Genomic DNA, 23,133 nt, shown 5'->3' on the forward strand with positions numbered 1-23,133 from the left:
ACTCATGCTATAAGTGTGTTCAAGTTTTGTATGTGGCCTCAAATTTTAAAGATTTTGAAGAGTAATTGAGATGTTTTTAAATGAAATTCCAGCAGACGTGGCTATGGTAAACATTCTGTTTAAATAGATATGGGGCTGTGTGTGCACCTAGATAAGGCATTGCAGCATGGAGTTCATATATGTGGCTTCAGAACTTGCTGATTTTGGATTAAGCCTTTTTTACCTTCATTTTTCTATTCTCACTTTGACTAATGTTTCTATTTGGTATGCTTTTTGCACTACCAAAGTCTGAAGTAGCTTTCCTGAACTTCACATAAATCTGTTGATTTTTTTTTTTTAAAGTGTTGCATCTCATAAGGAAATATGGCAAAGTGAAATGAATTGACAGATGAAGTAACATGAAACTTCTGTGGTTAATTTATTAAACATGTACTGTAACTTCTTAACCTGTTTTGAGTTAAATTCAGCATCTTTATCTGCAAGACATACTAACTGTGTCTAGTATAGATATTGCTTGGAGATTAAACTGCCTTATTAAAATGCCACCATTTTATGCTTTTACTTGGAGATGAGATCATGCAGTTGGAACTAACAAAAATGGCTGTTAATCTTGTAAACAAGTGTCTAGTAGACCCTTGAGCTATGTACTGGTTGCTCAGTGTGTGCGAAGGTGATGTCTACTGGTCACTGACTGGAGAATGGACACAAGTTTTATTCTTGGATTAAATGATGGGGAAAAACAAGCTCTAGAATAGACTACACAAAGCTTGTTACTTCTGCCAAAAATCAGTCCAACATCAGTGTTAGATGCTTTGCTGTGAAAAGGAAGTGAAAAATAACGGCATATGAGGGTGAATATGAGAACCTTCCTCTTTTCCCTTGGAAAGTCATTGTATTTACTCAGTTACCCTATGACAGAGGTTATTATATAAATGCGTGTGTGTATGTATCTGCATGTATATGTATTTTTTTGTGAATTGTCACGTACTGTTGACGTGCTTGATGGGAGGGGAGAGTGAAAACAACATTGAAACTTAAGCTTGTGTCATTTAAAGATGTTTGCTGAGAGGCAAAAATTCCTTAAGGGAGTCCCAGCCAAGTCCTGTTTTGGATGTGCCTTGCAGTGCACGTGTGAAGGTACTAACTTTTGTTCTATCAGAGCACCACATTCTACATCCCTAACAAGAGTGAATATGAATCTGAGAATTGTATTGATTCTGTTCCAACTTTTCCTGAACTGGACTAAAACTGGATTAATTTAAATGGTCTTGCACGCAGCAGAGATGATGAAGACCCCTGAAAGTGATGTACGCCAGTTCTTGTTTTGGCTTAGTGTTTCCCACAGACTTACAGGGTATAGTTTTCTTACTTCCGTATTGTTTTTGGAAAGCAACTCAATTGGTAATATAGTCAGCTGGTTATCTACTCACTGGAAGCTCTAGATTTTTAACTGGACTCATCTCAGGGCCTAGGTGTTCTAATGTTTCTTGAAATTTTTCTACCATCTTATCAGGAAAGCTTTACTTAAAACCTCCTCTGATTTCACTCTGGGTTCTTCTAATATCATGGCAGAGGCAAACAAACAAACAAAAAACACCACAAAATGAACAAAAAAAAGAATGCTACAGCCTTTCCTTTTACATAGATCTGTTCACTTCCAATAAAAGAATTGGTGTTATTAATAAGGGGAAAATCTATGTATTTCAGCTTGTATTGTCTGAGAACTGCTTTGTGTGGAGAATACTATGTTTTCCAAAGTAGAAGAGCCTATTATGCCTGAAATTGACAGGCATAATTGGTCTATGTGCTAGAGATGTCTTACCTGACTCCTACTGGTTGAGAAAAAGTGTTCTGCTGTTGATGACTTGGATGAATTACTGCTTTGCTGTTTTTCTGTTCTACTTGCTCTGTGAGCCCTCTTGACATTTGTACATTTGTATGTCAAGGCCTAGCACGCTGAGCCTTTGGTCGCTCAACTGTGGAACATAGCTCATAGGTCAGTAAGTATACATACAAACTAAATACAAATAATACCTCCTTTATTGCTAGAGCTTATGCTCAAGAGGGCCACTTCTGTCTGTACATGAGGCAGGCTCTTCTTATGGAAGCCTTGAATTCACCTAGATAGAAGACAGGTGAATTAGTTGTACCTGGCTTTAGAAGTTTAGTCAAGAAGAGAACAGATTTTTAGACTCTCTATGAAGGTGCCTTTTGCCCCTCTGCTAACCAAGTCACCTATGAACAGTATTCGTATTTCATTTTTCACCTTGAGTTGTAATGGAAATTTAGATGAGTTTATTCTAAGAGCATTAACTTCTAGATCTTTGCAGACAGACTACAGAAATCCCTCAGCTGAAAGATTAATAGACAAAAAGTTGGTGTCAGAGAGACTGCTCCCAGTCACAGTTGGGAAGTCCTGACAAGAGTAGCATAAACTGGCAGGGACAAGCCAATTCCAATGCAACATTCTGTCTTAATGTGGAATGTGCAAACTTGAGAGGTTGTATTTTGTCCCTCTGACAACTACAGGTCACAGAACCATTAAGATTGGAAAAAACCTCCAAGATCATCCAGCCCAACCGTCCCCCTACCACCAATATTAATGACCTGTATCTGCTTTGCAGCTCTTGCTGACAGAACAAAGCCATCCTTTCTCATATTAGAGGCACATAAAAACCTGAGGAAAGCTTATGTGACTCTGATAACAAATTATGTACTATTCAGGAAGAATTTCATAGTTAAAATTTACAAGTTAGATGATAGTCATAAGTGCAAAGAGACGTTCTCCCCATCTCAAACAGCTTCACTAGTCAACTTGCCTAATAATGGAGCAAATAATGGCTTAATTCCCAGCTATAGTTTTGTTGTGCTACTGACTTCTGTTCACATGCCTTTTCTTTCCAAATCTATAATATACTGTAGTTTTTAGTCAGGCTGACTTGGTATTCTTCTGGAACATCCCTACCAACCTGTTGTGGTTGGCCTGAATTGACTAAAAGAGTCAAACAGATTCCAAACTTCCCTGCCATTTCTGCAAAGCTGCTCTGCTGGAAGCTCTGAGCTATCTCCGAGCTTCTTTACTTGAGACTTCAGTACCAATTCTCACCATTTCTGAAGGTTTTTTCTGTATCTAAATATTTTTACTTAATATTTAGACAGGACAGATCATCGTGCAGCCTTTCCTATATTAATGTTGCCTATTTTATTCTGTCATCATGAGGTTAATGCCTGACTGGAAACTTTGCTGCAGTCACATTAATGTAGAAATTCAGTGCTTTCAGCAACGTAACTTGAAGCTACAGTACCTGTTGGTTTTTTTTTTTCTAATTTGTTTTGACTGATGGGCAGACTTCAGTTTGGTTGCAAAACTTTGTCAATTTTTCACTAATGAAAGTAGAAGCTCTCACCAGACCTTCTTTAGTTTGCAGTGAGCAAAAACTTCAAAAGGTGTTTTTGTTTTGTTTTGTTTTGTTTTTAAAAAAAAAAAAAAAAAAAGAAACAAAGTGTGAATGAACAGGTATTCAGAGGTCGCTAGTGTAGCCTCTAGTACAAGTCTGCCTAAAGTGATAGAGCTTGTCCTCACTGCTCCCTTCTGCTCCCTTCTTCCCTCCTGATGGAGGAAAGTAGCAATGTAAGCCACTGTATAACTAACTGTAAGAAAACTTGGCAGTAACGAAGCTCTTAGTTGACTAAAACAGCATTCTCTGGTTGATACAGGTAGTTCTTCTGCTATGTTGTATTGCTGTAGGGTAAGGCTGCTGATGGCACAGTTCATGAAGACCTGTGAAATTTTGTTCCTCAGTTTTGCAAGGTATTTCATGGCTTAAGTACCGAAATATTCAAACGTACAGACACAGGAAATTCTTCTCTAGTTAACTGATGCAGGGGAGAAATGACCATAGAAGCTTCCAGCTGTGTAGAACTGTCAATCAGGCAATGATCAGAGGCTCAAGGTGTTGTGAGTAAAGCAGTGTAGTAACTTCAGCCTGTTTACCTTGCGCATAACATCCTCTAAGCACAATTTGAACAGTTCTGAATAAATAACAGTATGCGTTCAATGAGCAATGTGAGTGAAATGTGACTCAACTTTCCCCTCATGTATACTTCTTTACTTTGTGTGGATTTTAGGTGAAAAATGTCATTCAGCTGAAGACAATGACTTGACATACTCAGAAGAAAAAACAGAAACAAAAGTCAAAATGTGGTTGAAGCCAGTTTGGACTGCTTGTTGTGTAACCGTTTGTGTCCTTGAGGGTGTGAGGAGGTGATAGCTGTGTATCTTTCTGCTGCAGGATTTCTACGGGGGCTCTGAGTTGCATGGTTCTCCCTTGCAGACTATAAAAATAACCAGACCTTCATAATGCTTTTTTTTCCCCCTCAGTTTAAATAAGATGATTCAATTTAACCCAATTCCTTCTTATGTAGCACTGACTTTCAAAAAGTGTTTGTTAAATAGTTTGGATTAAGGCAAATGTATGATGGAGTCCCTTAAGATGGAGTCTCCTACTAAATAATTATGGTGTGTGCAGGGGCCTTGTGCTAATTACCTGTCTGCAGATGCAGCAGTTGGACTGGCTGAGTTGCTACAATCACAGAAAGGGACGGCTGTGAGAAGCACAGCTGGCAGTCATGTCTCCTGTCACATATATGTTCTTGCTTGAGCCCAACATAAGAGGCTGGTATCCTTTCCTCCCTCTAGACTTCTCTACTCTTCTGCATGTTCTGTGGCAGTATCTAGACCCTCACTCCATGTAGCTGGTAAGACAGGCTCTCTCTATGAGCATGTGAATATTACTACTCTTGTTACTCTCACAGAAGTAGCTGGCAAGCCTGTTGCCCACCTTATGTTTGGGTTAAGCTGCTGCTTAAAATGCCCTTGTGCTCAACAGGCTGGGATGATGCTGCACATCTGTGGAAAAGCCATGCTTTTCTTGAACTGGTGCAGTGTATGTCTTGATGCTGGGCTTGGATCTGGCTTCTGTGCTCTGAGCTCAGGAGGAATCCAGGATCTCTGTACTTGGAGTGGCTTTGTCTCTTGTTTCAGTGTGAGGAAGCTGTGTTGTTAAGGTCAGTGTGTCCTTGACGGTTGCTTTAAATACTTTTGCATTAACTGAGATAAGATGAATGCTGTATAAAGAAACTACACGAGTGTAATAAAGCAGAAGTTGTAGGAGTTGTGTGAAACAAAAAAAAATAAATCCATTTGTTTAGTTTTCAGATTATAAAACTATTTTTTCCCATGCTTGAGCCAGACTTCAAGTCTAGCTGTCAGAGTATTAATTGCTTTGTAAAGGACATCTGCTTTCTTGAGTGAAAAATACCTGGTTTATTGATGTGTTGCTTAATTTTGATCTCTCAAAGCAAAACCTGTATACTAGTGAAACTGCCCACAGATTTATATGCTGTTTCTGCAGGCAAATGGGCTTTGGTTACTGTTTGATTCAAGCTTGTTCTTTTTTCCACAGCTGACACTGGAGCTCTTTTTTTTTCTTGTTGCTTAATGGGTTTTGTGTTAAAAGAGTAGCTGCTGGATTTAAGACATCCTACTGAATCTAAGCTTTGGCTTGTGCAGAAGAAGGAACACCAGTGTCAGTTTGTAATATCCGTTTTTGTTCTTAACTTCAGCTTACTTGCTTTCCCAAGATTGAGCAAGTTGTCCCAAACTACACAGTAATCCATAAAAAGTCCAAGCCTCTAAATATGTGTTTTAAACAAGCTGTGTGACAGTGGATTGCTTTCCTGCCATGCTGTGTAAGCAGCCTTCCATTATTTAAGATGGGTCTGGTGTTTTAGTCACACTGCTTTCATACGCCTCTTAGACAAGCGGGAGACAATCTGACAGTAAAATAATAGTGTCTTCACTGACAGAGTGAATTGTTGGAAGCAAAACCAGGCTTCAAGTATCAACTGAGTTGTAGGGATGCTGTAGTAATCCTGTTTTGGTGGTAGTAGCAGTCGCTAAATACCACCTTATGGATTGGTATGAGTTGTCAGTCACAAATATTCAGCCTTTTGGTTAGAGGGCTTGGACTGTATCACGTTCAGAGGAAGATGAATCTTGTCATGCCTTAAAGTTTAGATACATCCATAAAAAATAACTTCATCTTTTGGCTTTCAAGCTAGGAGCAGGCCTTCTGTTACGGTAACCTGCTGGACTGCTGTGCCAGCTGCACAAACAGGTCAGTGTCTGAAGTTACACAGCTGAAGTCATCTAAGGAGGAAGCACACTGAATGCAGAGGAGCACTTCAGGATGTTAGCTGCTGTGTTTTGTATAGGTCACAACTGAAGTTCTAACTCTACGGTATATCTACACTTTGAGATAGCAGTCGACTGTCGGGCTGCTAGTGGGACTAGACTTGCCAGGCTTCCTCACTCTGTCCCCCAGTGAGCACCCTACAGGACCAAACTGCCTTCCCGCCCCCTCTGGCTGGCAGTAGGCTCTGAAGCTGTGTAGCAGGGTGGTTTTTAAGTGTACAGAGTAAGATTCAAAAGCAAATGCTGTGTTTTAACTCATTATCCAAGTCAAGGACAGAAGGTGCTGCCTGGGAACCAAAAGGTCTTGTAAAGCATTTGTGCCTTATTCTTCCCTCTTGGAACGCTGCCTGAAAGAGATCTAGCAAACTTTTCAGGGAAAGCAAGTAGTCTTTGAAATGCCCACTGTGCTCAAAACCTGCTGATGTGTGTTCTGGATCCTTCCTGTTTCTGCTGACTTGATTTGCAGTACTTGCAAATGTTCGTGGAAGCATTTAAAAATGAGCTGAGTTGAAAGAAATGATTGTGTATTGCAATAAAGATAACACAGAATGTGCAAAACTTCCTTCTGCTTTTGTTTTCAGGATGTTTGCTTGGGGCTGGGAAGGGCTGTGCTATTTTTGCATGGACTTCAGCAAGATGACTTGTTAGTGATGTTTAAAATAGAGCCTTTAAACTCAGTAAATGCCACATGGGTGGAGAGGAATTGAACAGTTAAAATTTCAGTAAGAACCTGAAGCAAAGGCTTCTTCAAAACACAGTTGAATTTAGATGAATGCAGTGAGACCTTTGGCTGCAATGCTCTTTTTTTGAATTGCACAGCTAATTAAATGGCATTTAAATAAAAGGGGGGGTGGTAGTAGATGGAAATAACATATTGGGGACTAATAAAGCTTTAAAGAGAGATCTAATGTCTGTTACTTGGCTTAATTTAAGCTTTCCTCTTAATCACAACTTTCAGATTGCCTGTGCTGTGTATAAGGGACAGAGGCTTTTCAAAGTAGGCATGAAATATTTTTTTCTTGTCTTAAGGAAAAGTGTTTCAGGTACCAATTTTACAACACTGTTCTCAGTTAGCACGTGATACAGAAGAAAGCTGCTTTTTCTTTGTCAGTAGGATGATAACATTTTGAGCCTTGACTGCAGAGCATAACTGCTATCAAAGATGCCTGAAATACCTCACAATTCAAGGCCACTGTTAATCTGAGCTCTACCAATGCTGGTAGCTTGGAAGAATATAACTCTTTAAATACCTGAATCCTGAACCTGAAAAAAAAGAATTGCCAAGTCACGACAAATACTTTGTTGCGAAAATCTGTCCAGTTCTGAGCATGCATACTTTCCTCTACTCGTGTTTTTAATTTAAACAATTGGATTGCAGTGTTCTATACTCCCTCTTCATTTCCGATCTCAAAGGGCAACAGCAGAGCCATTTGGCAAAATTAGAGAATGGGTTTTATACCTGCAACTTCTGCGTAATGCTGCACTAACAGGCAGCAACAATTGAGTCTTGGACTTGGTCTTGCAGGCTCAGGTTTCTTCCACTTATGGTAAAGTAGATATGAAGCTACTTTCTGACACCTTTTGGTCTATCTGTATCTCTGAGAGAAGTAACTAGTGATAGGAATGCTATTAAATACCGTAGCAAGTCCTCAATTACATAGATCTCAGCCACTAGGGGAACAGAGGCTTAAATGGGTTCAGGGTGTTTAGTGTCCCCTCCTGTGGATCATAATTGTATCTGGTAATGGGATCCAGCATCACCTGTTCCTTAAATCATTCACCTGGAAACAGTTGGTTTGTCACTAGCTGGCGTGTGCTTATCACGAAGTAATATAAAGCCCCTCTGGCTTATGCATTGATTCTTTCTTTCCCTTTCAGATCTCTTACAGAATACAAATTGAAAATCTAATGCTAAGAGCCTGTGGAAACCTTTCTTATGGTAGCAGCTGAAAAATGTTTAAAAGTTCAAGTTGTCACTCTGCCTTTGTGTGTGTGTGTGTATATATATATCTAATATATTCTGCCTTTCATAAGTAGGATGTCTTTGATTTACACGGTTCTTTTCCCTTACAATAATGCAATAGGAGGAGGTTTCGGCTGTTGAGTACCCTCTTATCAGGAAAATAATATAATATGAAGTATTCCTTCCCCAAGTTGCAAATGCAGAAAGCTTTATTCTGCTGCTTAAGCTGTAGTTTGATAGCGACAGTGAATAGACGTACATGGCTGGGTATGTTTTTCCCTTGGGCCATGTTACTTCCGAAGAAGGAAAGAAATTTTTTTTTTTTTTTTTCTTAATCTGGATATCTTGTTCTGTTATGTCTAATGTTAATTCGGGTATCTAGTAAAGCAAACAGGCCAGGATTCATTTGGCTGCTGACTCAGCAGCAAAATAGCCTTATGGCAGCAAACTGTGTGTGTGACTCAAAGAAAGCATGATTTGGGCCAGTTTTCTGCAGAGCTGGCTGCAGTGAGAGGTTCCTGACAGGATCCAGTATGGCAGGACTTCATTACTATGAGTATCTTAGGTAATGCTGCTCCCTGTGTTTAAGGGAGATGTGACGTGCTGGATTCCACAGTATGGACATGAAGGCAGCTTTTCTCTGCTTAGCATAAAAATAGCTTCAAGCTTCAAAAAGCTTATTTTTATTCGTAACTGGTACATTGTCATTAAAAAAGGAAACAACCCAAATCCTGTAAGATCAACCGCTGTCTAAAGACTAGGATTTGAAGGGTACCTCCATCCATATTAAAACTGCAATTTTATGCTTACATTTTGTTTCTCTTTTAAAATGAATCTAAATTAAAAAAAAAAATCCTAGCTGTCATGTATGTAGAAAAACATTCGTGTTGGTTTTTGCACAAAATGATGTAAAGAGTTTTAGTCCCAGTTAGGTCAGAGGTGTGGATCTCTTGCATATTTTTTTTTCAAAGTAGAGTGAACAAAAACTCAAATAACAACTTAAAATGTGAAATTTAAGTACTGCAATAATTTGAATTCTTACCTTTCTGCTGAAATTGTGGAAATAGTGATCTGCCTCTATTGTACACTTGCATGTGGTTATATATGTTGCATATGGGACAATACGTTTGAGATTGTAAAACCCAACAGTACATTAAATTTTCATTTATTGTTCACTGAATGCCAATGCATTTTCTATTTTGTAGTGTAATGGATTGTGAATCAAGTGCCAATCTTCATAACTAGGTACACCTATGTCTTGTTACTGTGTTTAAGATATATGATATTTCAGTGGAACCTTTCCCGTGGCTGGGAGGGAAAGCAGGTATAGGAACAACGCAGACTTAATTGCTTTTTGTTTCCTTGCTTTCTAGGAGACAAGGCTCTGGATGGTTACAGTAAGAAAAAATATGTCTGCAAGCTGCTTTTCATCTTTCTCTTGGGGCATGACATTGACTTTGGTCACATGGAGGCTGTTAACCTGCTCAGTTCCAATAGATACACAGAAAAGCAAATTGTGAGTAACTCCATCCCTGCAAAAGATAAACCATTTTAACAGTCTGCTTCAGCTGTAAAGCCTGCAAAACAATTTTCCTCCCTCTCTCAAATGAAAGCCTTGTCTTGAATCTAGCAGTGATTTTAAAAATGTAAACACCTTTGTGCACAAGGAATCTTGCTTTGTTAAGTGACTTAAGAGGTGTTGCTGTACGGTCTAAATAAATTCCACTAATTGTAACAGCTAAAATATATACTCTGTAAGGTTATTACTCCTGCTAGGTAACTGCCTTGAGTCTTGCAAGCAGGTAAAAATAGAGACTTCAGAGAAACATTAGCTACTAATAACAAACTATAATGCAAGTATGAGTTCCACTGCAAGTACTATGTACTGGCTAGCTGTACAATATGTGAACCAGAATAGGCAAGTAACCTTTAATTTTCAGAATCTCTTTAAATTTTCATAGGTAAGGTCATATTTATCACACAAGTGTAGCTTCCTAGAGTCTAAACAATAAGCCAAATTCTTCATTTGCATACAATTCAAGTATCCCTTTCATCCAAAATAATATTTTGAGTATGTGCTGAAAGAGATTGATAGGCCTTGACCCATCTTTCTCTAAAACATGATAAATTACAGAAACATTGAACTAATTAATCTGCACTTCATCTTTCTAGCCTTCACTCTGGTATCTAAATATCTTTCTGCACATACATTTGGTATTGCACAAGAACTATATGTCTCAAAATATTAGTTGTGGCATTAAAAGAGAACATAACATGTCAGCTAAAATCAATTTTCCTTTTTCCTGAAACACAGGGATATCTCTTCATCTCCGTACTAGTGAACTCCAACAGTGAGCTGATTCGTTTAATAAACAACGCGATCAAGAATGATCTGGCAAGCCGCAACCCCACCTTCATGGGGCTAGCTCTGCATTGTATTGCTAACGTGGGTAGCCGGGAGATGGCAGAAGCATTTGCTGGAGAAATTCCAAAAATACTTGTAGCTGGGTAGGTATGATGTGCCTCCTTCAAACAAAACACCAGTAAACCTTTTCAGTGACTCACTTCAACAGAAGTGGCTGAACCCATGCTTTGAGCTACTGTGCTTTCAGTACAGATAGTGACAGTCTCCAATAACTGCAGATATTTTGGTATACCTGAGCATGGAATTCCTTGTATAAGTCTAGAAATACAACATGAGAAATTAAGAATATGTCAACATCTTGTATAGGCTTTGTGTAGCAAACACTTTTTTGTTCTATATACATGTGTGGTAGTGAATGCCTCTGAAATGTCTATTTTACTTCCCTTACCTGTCTTGAAGGAAAGAGAAATAAATGTACCTAAATAGAGGTTTAAACTATAAATCCTGTTATAAAAGCTTTTAAAAATATTCCTGACATTATAAAGCATGTGAGAATATTCTGTGGAGTGACAGTTCTTGCCTCTTCTGTTGACCATGTGAACAGCAGTTCCAGTAAGTAGCAAGTAGTCACAGCCAGATCTCTAACTTTCTCTTTTTGTTGATAGGAAGTCTCTGAACAGACTAGGTAAATGTCTGGAACTGTAGTTAACTAAACCTATAATAAAGCTTGCGATTGCAGTTTGTATAGTTCGTATATTGTAACGATTTTGTTTTGAAACTTATTTTGAAGATGCATTCTGGGGCCCAGGCAGGCTTGCTGCTGTCCTGTACTATTGTGTCTTTGCCAGGGTGCTGTTCCCCATGCAGCATAGCAGAGAGAACACTGTAATGATGAGTCACAGCTTTAATAAGCTACCCTTAAGTTCCAAAAATTTCATATAGGGTCATCAGTCAGAGCACAGCACCTTCAGTTCAGGCTTGTTTGAACTTTGATTTTTTTATGTTCTGAGATCAGTCTTCAGGGCCTTGAAGAAGTTTGAGGCGAGGGTTTTGGCTGTTGCGGGGGGGATGTGTTTGGGTTTTGGTTTTGAACTGTGATCCCACATGATCTCATGAGAAATTGATTAACTTCATAAAGAACAAGTTGACTGAACTCCTGTAGAAGTTTCTGAATATTTAACCAAGATCACACAATTTAAACTGCCTCTTAAAACTTTCAGTGCTAATGCTCCATAATGTATTTTAGCTGTTATGACAAATGCAATATATTTAAAACAAACAAAAAACACACCACCACTAATTCCCTATTTTGTGAAAAGGAGCTCAGTGAACTGGAGTAGTAGCATGCTGTTCCTAAAATAGTCAATTCCCGTGCCAGCAGTATGGATGGCTAGATGAACAGACATGTGGGTTGTGTGCTTGGTAATAGACAGCTAACTTGCATGCTAGCTGTTGAGTAGTTAATGATTCATGTCTGACGTGCAGAACCTATCAGGAGATCCAGCTGTGCTCACATACGTAATGTGTTGGATCTTAACTGTTTGACTTGAGTCCATATTTGACTTGAGTCTGAAAGAAGCTTGTGCTTGTGGTACTTCAGTGAGAGCTTGACTCAATTAGGAGCTCTGATGATGAACCTTCAGATCTGATGAAAAGATGTGAGATGTCTCTCATCTTGTCTATAAGTAGCTATAACTATATAGTCTATAACTATATAGTCTATAACTATATAGTCTATAACTATATAGTCTATAACTATATAGTCTATAACTATACTTGTCTATAAGTAGCCAAGCCTCATTATAGAGGCTGCTAAGGATATGTAATGGTTGAAAACTTGTATAGTTAAACTTACTGGCCAAATTTAACAACAAATACTGTAACACAGGAAGAACTTACTTAGCAAACTTCTGTTGAAAAGTTGCTACCACGCTAGTGCACAGATTAACATGGTACTATCCTGTGAATATTGCTGTGGCTTTAATTTGGGTTTAAGATATATTGGTTATGTCTTGCAGAGATACTATGGATAGTGTGAAGCAGAGTGCTGCCTTATGCTTGCTGCGTTTGTATAGAACTTCTCCTGACCTTGTCCCCATGGGAGACTGGACGTCCAGAGTGGTACATCTCCTCAATGACCAGCACTTGGTAAATTGACTTACTTATGTTTCTTTGGCCTATTCTATATAGAGAATGATGCCACTTCAGCTGTTAAGTATGTTATGAATTTATTTCCTCTAGTGTTTTTCAACCAGCTGGGCTGTTGTTTACTTAAGGCTTGCATAAAGAGTTGGAAGGAAAAGTTGTTCTCTTGTTAATTGCTGTATATATTCATTTCTAATAAAGTCTTGCTTACCTTAATTTTTTCTGGAAGTAAAAGGAATGGTATGCACAAGTTCTTTACTTGGTCTGACTGCAAATTAATCCTGTGCCTTGTGATCCTAAGTCATATGTATGTATCAGCAATACCGATTGTCTTAGTATTAAACTGGGACTACAACCTTACTTGTTAGCGCTTGAAATTCACTGTCCTGTGGTATCCGTGTTGTCGTTCTTATTCTGATGGTTCAAAAAAGCCCTATTCTTCTAGATAAGAGGTTCTGTATTTTTCCTGTCTGTCTACTTTAGGAAGAAGTCTATTTAGACCCGCGCTTCAGCAGTAATGGAAGCAATTTAGTACTCAGGAATATAGAACATTTGTCTTTTACGAAGCCTTCTCTTCATATTGGCCTTCCAGAATCCTCTTCTGGATGAGCTGCTGCATCTAATTTTTTTCTCATGTTTCTCTTGTGTAAGAAGACAATTTGCATCCAGCCTTTAGTATAGCTATCTAAATATGATTTTAGATGTACTACCCAAACGTGAGACAAAGCTAAAACAAAAATAGAATGAAATGCTCTGTACACATGGCAGTATCATGTCGTTGAAGGTCCTATCCAGATTTAAAGACTTGTAATTTGTCTAGCTGTTGGCAAAATAAATGGCTTTTTAGTATGGGCCTTTGTCATGGGGATTAACTTTGTTTTTCTTGTATATTAAAAGTTGCTTCAAGTGGTGTTAATAAACAGCATCCTAAGCTTTTATTAAAATGATTGTACGGTTTTGTTTTTCTTTTTAGGGTGTGGTTACTGCAGCTACAAGTCTGATCACCACTTTGGCACAGAAGAACCCAGAAGAGTTTAAAACTTCTGTCTCCTTGGCGGTGTCTAGATTAAGCAGAGTGAGTCCAATGATAACCCTGACAATAATTTACTGTTGCTTAGTTTACTTGGCTTTCTAGGTCAGATTAGCTTACTGTTGCTTTTTTATTCAGCTTTCTATGTCAGATTAGTTTAGTACACCATAAGCAGTTAAGATGATTCGGTTTCACTTCATACATCTGGTTTTGTCCTAAGGTTTGTTGCTTACCTGGACAGAAAACTGTTTTAGCTTGCCCAAACTTTTTTTGGTGTAGCCCTTGCTATACTGCATGGGTGTGTAGCAAAATGGTCTCTCAGCTACTGCTATATTGAATAATCCCAGTGAGACCGTTGATAACACCAATATAACACCAAGGAGTACTTGGATCAAAGGCTGGTTCTGCAAATTTCTGCACGGAACCCTTGAAGATTACAGCCTGTGCTCTTAAGTTTATTTAAGGTTCTTACAAGATGAGTTGTCTTCGTATTTCCACTTTTGAGCTGCTGCTAGAATAATATTCAGAAGTATTTGATATTCTGTAAATGGGTGTAGGGAAGCAGGAGCATGGAATGCAGGGAGAGGAGCAGAAACATTTCTGTACAAATGCAATCTTCAAGTTCGTATCTCCATGCTGGAAAACATACATTACTGTGTTATTTTATTTTAGTCTCTGGAATGTATTCAAGACATGGGAAGATAATACTTCACACATGTTTTAAGCCTAAGTTTATGTAGTCTTATATCCAAAATAAATTACATACAGTTCAGAGATACTTCATTTCTCTTCAAATCTGAAGATTTTGTGTAATACTTAAAAGCAAGGGAGTCCTGAGGGAAGTGCATAGTTGTTCTGTAAAGGAGCAGCAAGAATCAGTCAGGAATCTCTTCGAGCAGAGCTAATGCCAGACTCATGCTTACCCTAGAATCAAAGGTGGAAAAGAAATCCACGAAAAGAGGTGCTCCCTCTGAAACCTAATTTATTCTTGTCACACTTCTCTCTATTCATATAAACCTCTTCTGTGAAATCTATTGGTTCTTTGCTTTGGAGCAGGAATAGTAATGAAGATGTTAGTTCAGTGTTCCATAGAGTCTTGTATTTGAAATTCAAAGTTCACCTATCAATGGTCAGTCAAGTATAACACTGTATTTATTTAGGCTTTCTGTTGGTGGAATCTATGAATTGCTGAATCACAGAAAGTCAAGCTTCTAGTTAAACATTTAGATGCTATGAGATGGCTGCCTTCATTCTTAAGAAAAACAAGTATGCTTTAAGAAAAACTCCGTCTGCTGCTGTATGATTAGAGAACCTGATGGTATACTTGATAGTATGACAATTTGCACCTAATTAACCTACTTCATTAAACATTTCCAGTGACACAGTTTTGTAAGCCTCTGTCAAAGGTGACCTACAGTGTTCTTGGGGTGCTGGTCTTGATTGCAAGTCACTTAACTTCAGTAGCTGAGGTGCTGTCTGCTTATTTTACAGATTGTAACTTCTGCATCAACAGATCTTCAGGACTATACATATTACTTTGTTCCTGCTCCTTGGCTATCTGTGAAACTTCTGAGGCTCTTACAGTGCTATCCACCTCCAGGTAATGCACAAATCACAACAGTGGTCATTTCTAACACAGTGCATTATCTACAAAGAGCTGTTGTGCTGTAGTGTGACTATAACTTGGAGTGCAAGCACTATGTTGTAAGACAAGGATACAGAAGCCTGTTCTTCCGAGTATTTCAGATTGCTCTGAGCTATTATGTTTTCTTGAATTATGTTGTTTAATTTTAAAGTGTCAAACCATCTTGCAATTTGCAAATCACTTGCAACAGCTGTTTTAAGCATACGTTAATACTATCAACTATATTATAGCCTTGAAATATATTCCAGTGCAGATTGTGTTTGGATTTTGCTCTTACTTAAGTTGAAGTGTGGTTTAGACTTCCTGCTAACTGTACACTGTCGTTGGGGGTGGAGCAGATGAACTGTTTAATGTACCAGAATATTTTAGTTTAATCTCTGCATTTAGCAAGGTGGAAGGCCTAAGATAGGAATTAGGGTGTTGAGCAAAGTGAAGTTGTCCAACGGCTTGTTCTTCTCCAGAAGACCCTGCGGTACGTGGTCGTCTCACAGAATGCCTGGAAACTATTCTTAACAAAGCACAGGAGCCACCAAAGTCAAAGAAAGTACAACACTCAAATGCGAAGAATGCTGTGCTGTTTGAGGCGATAAGTTTAATTATACATCATGACAGGTAAGCTGTGAAAACAACTGTATTGCAACAGGATTTGTCGAAATGAAAAGCCAAGGCTTTTCACTGAACAGAATTTTACTAGCTGGGATTAAACAGAATATGAAGTTGCTCGCTAGGTTGGAACACAACCACAGCAATGGGTTTGAACATTAAAGAATGGTGTCACTGTCAGAATATTTTTTATTTCTTTATTTCTTGCTTTTTGGGGGGTATTTTGTATTGAGCCCACCACTTAAAGCCATTGGCAAAGATTTGCTCACAGTGTCTGAATTTTCATTTCACCAGCAGAACATTCTAGCAGACACCACCTGAGGCACTTTAAGAAATTTGCACTGCAGAAAATAATATTCTGTATTTGATGTACTCAAATCTGTTGCTTTTAACCCTTTCACTTTCTCTCCTGTTCTGTGCAGTGAGCCAAATCTACTAGTCCGTGCCTGTAACCAGCTAGGTCAGTTCTTGCAGCACCGAGAAACTAATTTGCGTTACCTAGCACTGGAAAGCATGTGCACGCTTGCCAGCTCTGAATTCTCACATGAGGCTGTGAAAACACACATAGAAACTGTTATCAATGCATTAAAGGTAAATATTAAGTGTGCAGTCTGTTCTGAGTCTCTTCTCCCATTCCCATGTCCCATCCTTCATCTTCCCCCCAAACTTCCCTCCCTCCAAGCTCCCCATCCCTGGTTAGGCTAAGTTATTCTCGGGGACCAAAGGAGTTATTTTCCTTAATCACGATGTGATGGCAACAATAGAGGTCAGCTTTAGTTTATTTCTGCAACTTATAAGTGAATCTTTTATTTGTACCTGTGGCCCCTGTAACAGTATGGTACCCTCCTCACCTGTAGAGTGAAGCTGAAATGGTGAAATACAAGACGGAGAATGCCGAGGAAGACCTTGTCCTGATACTCTCTTGCTGGTATCAGACATTTTACCTTCACTGCAGTAGCTGATGGGGAGCAGTGAAGTAGATCAGCTTCCACTGTAGCATGTGCCGTTTTCCAAAAGCTGAGAAACCAGAAAGACAAATTCTTAGGTCAAGTTTATGTGAAAAACCAGAAGCCAAGAGGAAGACAGTTTTTCTTTTACATTTAGTTGCACAGTTCAGTGTTTACATGTATTGTTTCCTTCCAAGCTCATACTGTAGCATGTTAATACGTTTGTCTAACCTTAAAATATACATCTGTTTCAGCTGGGCTTCTGTTGATTTGAGGCAAGTTCAAAATTAAACCTGATGATAGAATTCGGCAATCTCAGCCAATCATTAGTTAAATTGTGGCCAGTGGTGACAGTTACGTGGTGCAATCTCATTCATAGAACTTCATTGTGCATATGAAAAATTATTAAAATTTATTTGTTTTAAATTGAATTTTACTGAGTTTCATGTCTACAGTAAGTTGCATGTTTTCTAAATAAAGGTGAGATCTTTTGACCCCTTGCTTTTGTCTTTTTGCAGACTGAAAGAGATGTGAGCGTACGACAAAGAGCTGTAGATCTCCTGTATGCAATGTGTGACCGAAGCAATGCCCAACAGATTGTGGCTGAAATGCTGAATTATTTGGAGACTGCTGATTATTCCATTAGAGAAGAAATTGTGAGATTTTTGTAATTCCTTATTTTTTCATAGCTGGCTTTGGTACCATATATATCACTTATTAATTGGGGGTACTGTTTGTTGTAGAGATTTTTGACTGTGGTTTAAGAAAAAACAAAACACAAAAGCTGTAGTCTAATATCAAAGAATATTTTTCCATTAGGTTAAACTAATGGAGGAGGGGAGAAAAACACTTGAAAATAAGGAATTCTAAAAGCTACTCTCAGTTACAGGGCATTGCATATAGTGAAGTGAATTTTATCAGTGCTTGAGCAAATACGATCTGTAGGTCTGAGAGTTATATACTTCTCAAGTCAACTGTCTAATAGTTTCAAAAACTAGTGTTTTATCTACTTATTTGTAGACAGAACTTCACACTTTGTATGCTCTGAGGATGCTATTTCAATCTAAGGATTCCCCATGACAATGCCTTATGATCAGCTAAAAGGGAGGCATGATGTCTGTGTCCTTCATCCCAGCAGAAGAAAAAGTGCAAAAGGCAAAATACCCAATTAATGGCATTCCTTGAATGGTAGCCAAAATCTATGCTTACAGTAATTATTTAGCTTTACTAAGTACTACATTTTCTTGATCAGAGGAATGAACAGAAAATACGATGTTAGTTGTTTTACTTTTTGTACTTTCTTGTTGATGTTGGCTATCTATCCTGACTTAGGAGTCAAAAGTGAATTTCATCCTGTTAATTTACTACTCCTAAAAAAATATGCCACTACAAATATAAATGAGACCAAGTTATGTGGACATCTCTTTCTATGCAAATTGTTTTCTTCAGGATATAGGAATCTGAGACCTGGAAAAGGCAGCTGGCCTGTGCCTACCATGAGTGTCCAATTTTTTTTTTTCACAGGTCTTCAGTTTCTCAATTAGTGTAGCATATTCAGATGTGTTACTAGGAAAGTATTAAGTACCTGGCAGCTGGTGTATTCTGACACCAAATCTCAATATTGGTCTTTAGCCTTTGCTGTGGTTGCAAGTCAGCTAGCAGATGCATCTGAAACTGAAGCTTTTGGGCTACTATATGGTATCACTGGGTGTATATAAAAGTGAATCTTGTTATCAAGGTTATAGTAGAAGTTAGTCAACCTTCTTAATTCTCTTATGTGTATACAGGTACTGAAAGTTGCAATTCTAGCTGAGAAGTATGCAGTGGATTATACCTGGTATGTGGATACAATATTGAATCTGATTCGCATTGCCGGTGACTATGTCAGTGAAGAAGTATGGTACCGAGTTATTCAGATTGTCATCAACCGAGATGATGTTCAAGGGTATGCAGCAAAGACTGTTTTTGAGGTGAGAATAACTGGAGCGATTAGTAAGGAAACTATATTACCTGGACAATATTCAAAATGTAGTAAAAATTGAAACCTTTTACATTTTTTCCCCCAAATTTTCTGGATACAAGAAAACAAAACACTCAGTAATAATGTAGCGATCCTTCTGGAAGTATGTAACCATTCCTTCTGTTCAGGATCTGATAGAACTGGAATTTGAACTATTAAAGGAGAACACTGTCAAATAGCTGGCCTTGTTGCTCTGACTTTACTTGGGTTGTTTGTATGGGCTTTCTACTTTCTTGTTGTTGTTTACTTTCCTAGATGTTTATGCTGATTTTTCACAACTCATCCCTGCTATGTGCTTCTTCATGCTCAAAAGGGGCAATATCTATATCTTGAGCAACTTCAGCACATTCCTGCAAGACTTAATCTAAGTGTATTAACAGCCTTCTGATTCTTCCAAGAATGTCAGGGGAAATCTAAGCAGTTGTGCTTGTCCACAAAAGTCGCCAGTGCTGCTAGGTGGGCCTAGCAGCACTCCTAGGCCAGTAATGCATAGAGATTCTTCTGTAAAATCGTTCCACCTGTTGTGCTTTTCTCATAACTGGTTCTGTAGTGCCTTGACCTGTGATCTGCTCTTCTAGGAAAGTAGAGTTGGAAACTAGACATGGGAGTGACAGATGGAAAAAGATCTTTTTTTGAAACACTGCAGGTCAGTAGCTATTCATGTGTTCTTACAGGCCCTTCAAGCTCCAGCATGCCATGAGAATCTTGTGAAAGTAGGTGGCTACATCTTGGGAGAATTTGGAAATCTGATAGCAGGTGATCCAAGATCAAGGTAAAACACCTTTTAAAATATTTCACTGAAGTAGTAGTACTTCTTTTGGGAAGAATCCATCTGTTTAATGTTTGTAAAAGCCAGTTAACAAATGAGTCAGCTCTTGATAGTAATGACATTGTAATTATCCTGTCAAAAGAAACCTAACAAATTATTTTTCTTCCTATTCTTCAGTCCCCTTATCCAATTCAACTTGCTACATTCCAAGTTTCATCTGTGTAGTGTTCCTACCCGAGCTCTGCTTCTGTCTACCTACATCAAGTTTGTGAACCTGTTTCCAGAAATCAAAACTACAATTCAAGATGTATTGCGCAGTGACAGTCAGCTAAAGAATGCTGATGTTGAGCTGCAGCAGAGAGCTGTTGAGTATTTGAGGCTCAGTACTATTGCCAGTACTGATATATTGGTAAGTACAGAAACTTTTTTATTATGCATAACTCCAGCTGTTTCTTCTGTCAATAAGTAAACTTCACTAAACCGTAGCTGATGGATCAGAAATCTTAATGCAGAGTTAAGAACGTAGCATGGGTGCTGATCGTTTTTACTGTGCCTAATTCAGCCACAGCCCTATTGAATTTAGAGCTAAAACCAAAGTTGTTACTTCTTTAGACAAATGACCATTTGTATTTTAATATAGCATTCTAGGTTTTCAGAGATTTGACAAGTGTTTCAAAGATGTACATATTGGATCAAGTCTTACAACTCTCAGATGTGGAAACTCTTTTCCACTTCCATTCCTCCACTCGCTGGTCCAGTGTCTTGATGTCCTTTAGCTTTGCAATTATTGAAAAGTTAATGGCAGCTCTAAGGGTGAGCAAAAGGAAGTAACACAGCTAAAATAACTGTTTGACAAAGGGCATGCATGACTTGAGACTAAACAGAATAATAAGTCCTCACTTAATCCTAAGCTTTTTTGATGCTTATGCTAAACTGATGCAGACTTCTCTGAAGATGTGTGAAACCTGCTTATTTCCTGGTGGGCAGGAAACTTGTAGTTTTCTGTGCAGGTTTTTTTTTTTTTCATCTCTAAAGTTTCTGAGTGTTTCAACCTGATGCTCTTGGACTTGGCCAGCACATGGCGCTCTCAGTCTTGACAGCTAATAAATGCTTAGGTCAGACTACATCATTGGATAACCTTCTATGGTTTCAGTCCAGGTCTGCTATGGTCGCTTTTTTCTTTATCATCTCTTCTCACACACGCACATTTTTTGTAGTAGCACTTTACCAAACAGGTAATATATTCCTGTTCTTGTAAACAACTGCTCTGGGAGGACTTCAGAAAACTTAAAAAAAAAAAAAAAAAATAAATAATGCTCTTTAAGGCAAGTCTAATCTACCACTTTGTACCGTACTGCATAGTCACTTTCTGTGTAGGTAATTATTTCTGCTTTTGTCTGAACCTATCTTCAAAGACTGGGAAGTTGATTTAGCTTGTTCTGTAAATACAACTAATATACTTTTTTTTCCCCCATGTTAAGGCCACAGTGCTAGAAGAAATGCCTCCCTTTCCAGAGAGGGAATCTTCTATTTTGGCTAAACTCAAGAAGAAGAAAGGTCCAGGCACAGTTACTGACCTGGAAGAGATCAAAAAGGAGAGGAGCTCTGATATGAATGGAAGTGCTGAACCTGCCTCAGTCAATGCCAGTGCTGTTGTGAGTTTATAATTTGTTCTTATTTCACTTATTCAGAAGGTGTGAAAGTGGGGAAAGACTCATTTCCTTAAAGTGGCTTTTTAGGAATTTAAAGCTTCTTGTCTTAAATTTCAAACTATGGGTGTTTGCTATAAAGTATTGGGGAGCATACAGCTATTCCCTGCATATGCTTGGTTGCAATTTTCCTTTGAAAATCATAGCTGTGCTGTAAATGAGGCAAACTGTCTGCAATTTAAACAAACAATACGTTTAAAAACAAAACAAAAACTTTGAAAAGCATTGCTTTAACCTTAGAAACGGAGACTTCCTTGCTGGTAAAGCTGCAGTGAAGGCGAGATGATAAAATCAATATACTTCAAATTCAAGTTACTCTTTTTAAAGTATCAGCTGCTTCTGCTTTGTCTAACTTACCTACTTCTGCATTGTGTTTTTGGGTTACTGTTGTTCTTTACTAGAAGTGTACAATGCTTTCATTGATTTAAGGACATCCAAGTTGTGTTGTTTAGTCAACAGTACTATTAGAGTTCAGTTATGGTGGGCAGGGCCAGAGTCTTGTTTTTTCTGAGCTGAAACTTCTCATTTTAAAGTCAGTTAATGCTGCTTGGACGAATTATTCCCATAACATAATACTTGATGCTGTTCTAATTGACAAGCATAACTTGTAAATGCAGTTGAGATGCAGTAGTATTTTAGCATGTTCCCTTCTAGTTGCCTTAAAACTTTATTCTTTAATCACTGCAGTATGTTAGAGTGCATGTTCCAAATGCAGCATGTTTTAATGGACAGAAACACCTTTCCAGCAGAAGAGATGCCAAACTTTGCATGCCAAATTGACTAAGGTGTCTGATAGATAAAAGTTTATTATGTCTTATGAGCTTCACTTTCAGGTGCAGCAATGTAAGAAATTCTGCTAAGTTACCTTCAGCACTGGTTTGGATATGACCTCCGTCATAGATGCCAAGAATATGTTCTGAATTGGAGTTCAGCTCCTTGGTTTTTGAGTTTTCTTATTAACTGATTTCTGAGAAAAACAAATAGCCAGGGAATTTCTGGTTATCCTGCATCCAATTTATTTTTTGGAGTATATGATAACTTTTGAGTTGGTTTGTATTTGAATTGAGTCTGAAATTTTTGTTCTTTTATCTCATGACTTACATCTTCAGCATGTCTGGTGTATTTTAAGATGCTAATATCTAATGCATGAATGCTTCATTTAACAATCTGTGCTTTGTTCTTGCACATGACCTGGGCACATACGAGGCCTTTATTAATGGTGCATGATTCTGTGTCCTGGTTACTTGACCTGTTCATTTTGAGCATTTTTTTTTTCTTTAAAATCTCACCTGTACTTTTAGTGTTTGCAGCTTGAACTAACTACAGACCCTGCTTTTTTGCTAGCTAGGTTTTGCATTGTTTCTAAGTTTTGCCAAGCTTCAAAAACTGAGGACTAAAAAATGGTCAATTTAAGTAAAAGTCACTGCCTTTATTGCTGGATTCTTCATGAATGAAAAGCAATACCTTAAAATTTTATTCCCTGTGGTACTTAATTTCTCTTGGTTTCCACAGAACCATATTGCAGATACAAGTTTTTTTTATATACAAAGCCATTAGATGGATATAGCTGTATTCAAAGAAAAAAAAAAGAAAGCCACATCTGTAAATGACTTTAAATTGAAGCACAAGGGGATAACTACATTCATGAAGCCTTCTGCTGTCTGTTCCAGTCTTTATTTGA

At 38.2% G+C, this 23,133-nt stretch overlaps 1 protein-coding gene across 4 annotated transcripts in view; it reads left to right on the forward strand.

The window, feature by feature from the left end:
- The window catches only part of AP2A2 (adaptor related protein complex 2 subunit alpha 2), a 48,558-nt gene that overhangs the window by 15,031 nt on the left and 10,394 nt on the right, over positions 1 to 23,133 (forward strand). For 2 of the 4 annotated variants that reach the window (XM_068684526.1, XM_068684529.1), the window contains exons 3-14: positions 9,593 to 9,735; positions 10,534 to 10,727; positions 12,603 to 12,732; positions 13,703 to 13,804; positions 15,251 to 15,359; positions 15,869 to 16,016; positions 16,430 to 16,598; positions 17,473 to 17,610; positions 18,742 to 18,924; positions 19,649 to 19,746; positions 19,921 to 20,152; positions 21,225 to 21,398. In XM_068684526.1, the coding sequence (XP_068540627.1) occupies positions 9,593 to 9,735; positions 10,534 to 10,727; positions 12,603 to 12,732; positions 13,703 to 13,804; positions 15,251 to 15,359; positions 15,869 to 16,016; positions 16,430 to 16,598; positions 17,473 to 17,610; positions 18,742 to 18,924; positions 19,649 to 19,746; positions 19,921 to 20,152; positions 21,225 to 21,398 (1,820 nt within the window). Of the gene's footprint in view, positions 1 to 9,592; positions 9,736 to 10,533; positions 10,728 to 12,602; positions 12,733 to 13,702; positions 13,805 to 15,250; positions 15,360 to 15,865; positions 16,017 to 16,429; positions 16,599 to 17,472; positions 17,611 to 18,741; positions 18,925 to 19,648; positions 19,747 to 19,920; positions 20,153 to 21,224; positions 21,399 to 23,133 lie in introns of all 4 variants that reach the window. The other 2 variants (XM_068684525.1, XM_068684527.1) reach the window with 1 other exon arrangement.

Source organism: Anas acuta, chromosome 5 (genome assembly GCF_963932015.1).
Source record: "Anas acuta chromosome 5, bAnaAcu1.1, whole genome shotgun sequence".
NCBI lineage: Eukaryota > Metazoa > Chordata > Aves > Anseriformes > Anatidae > Anas > Anas acuta.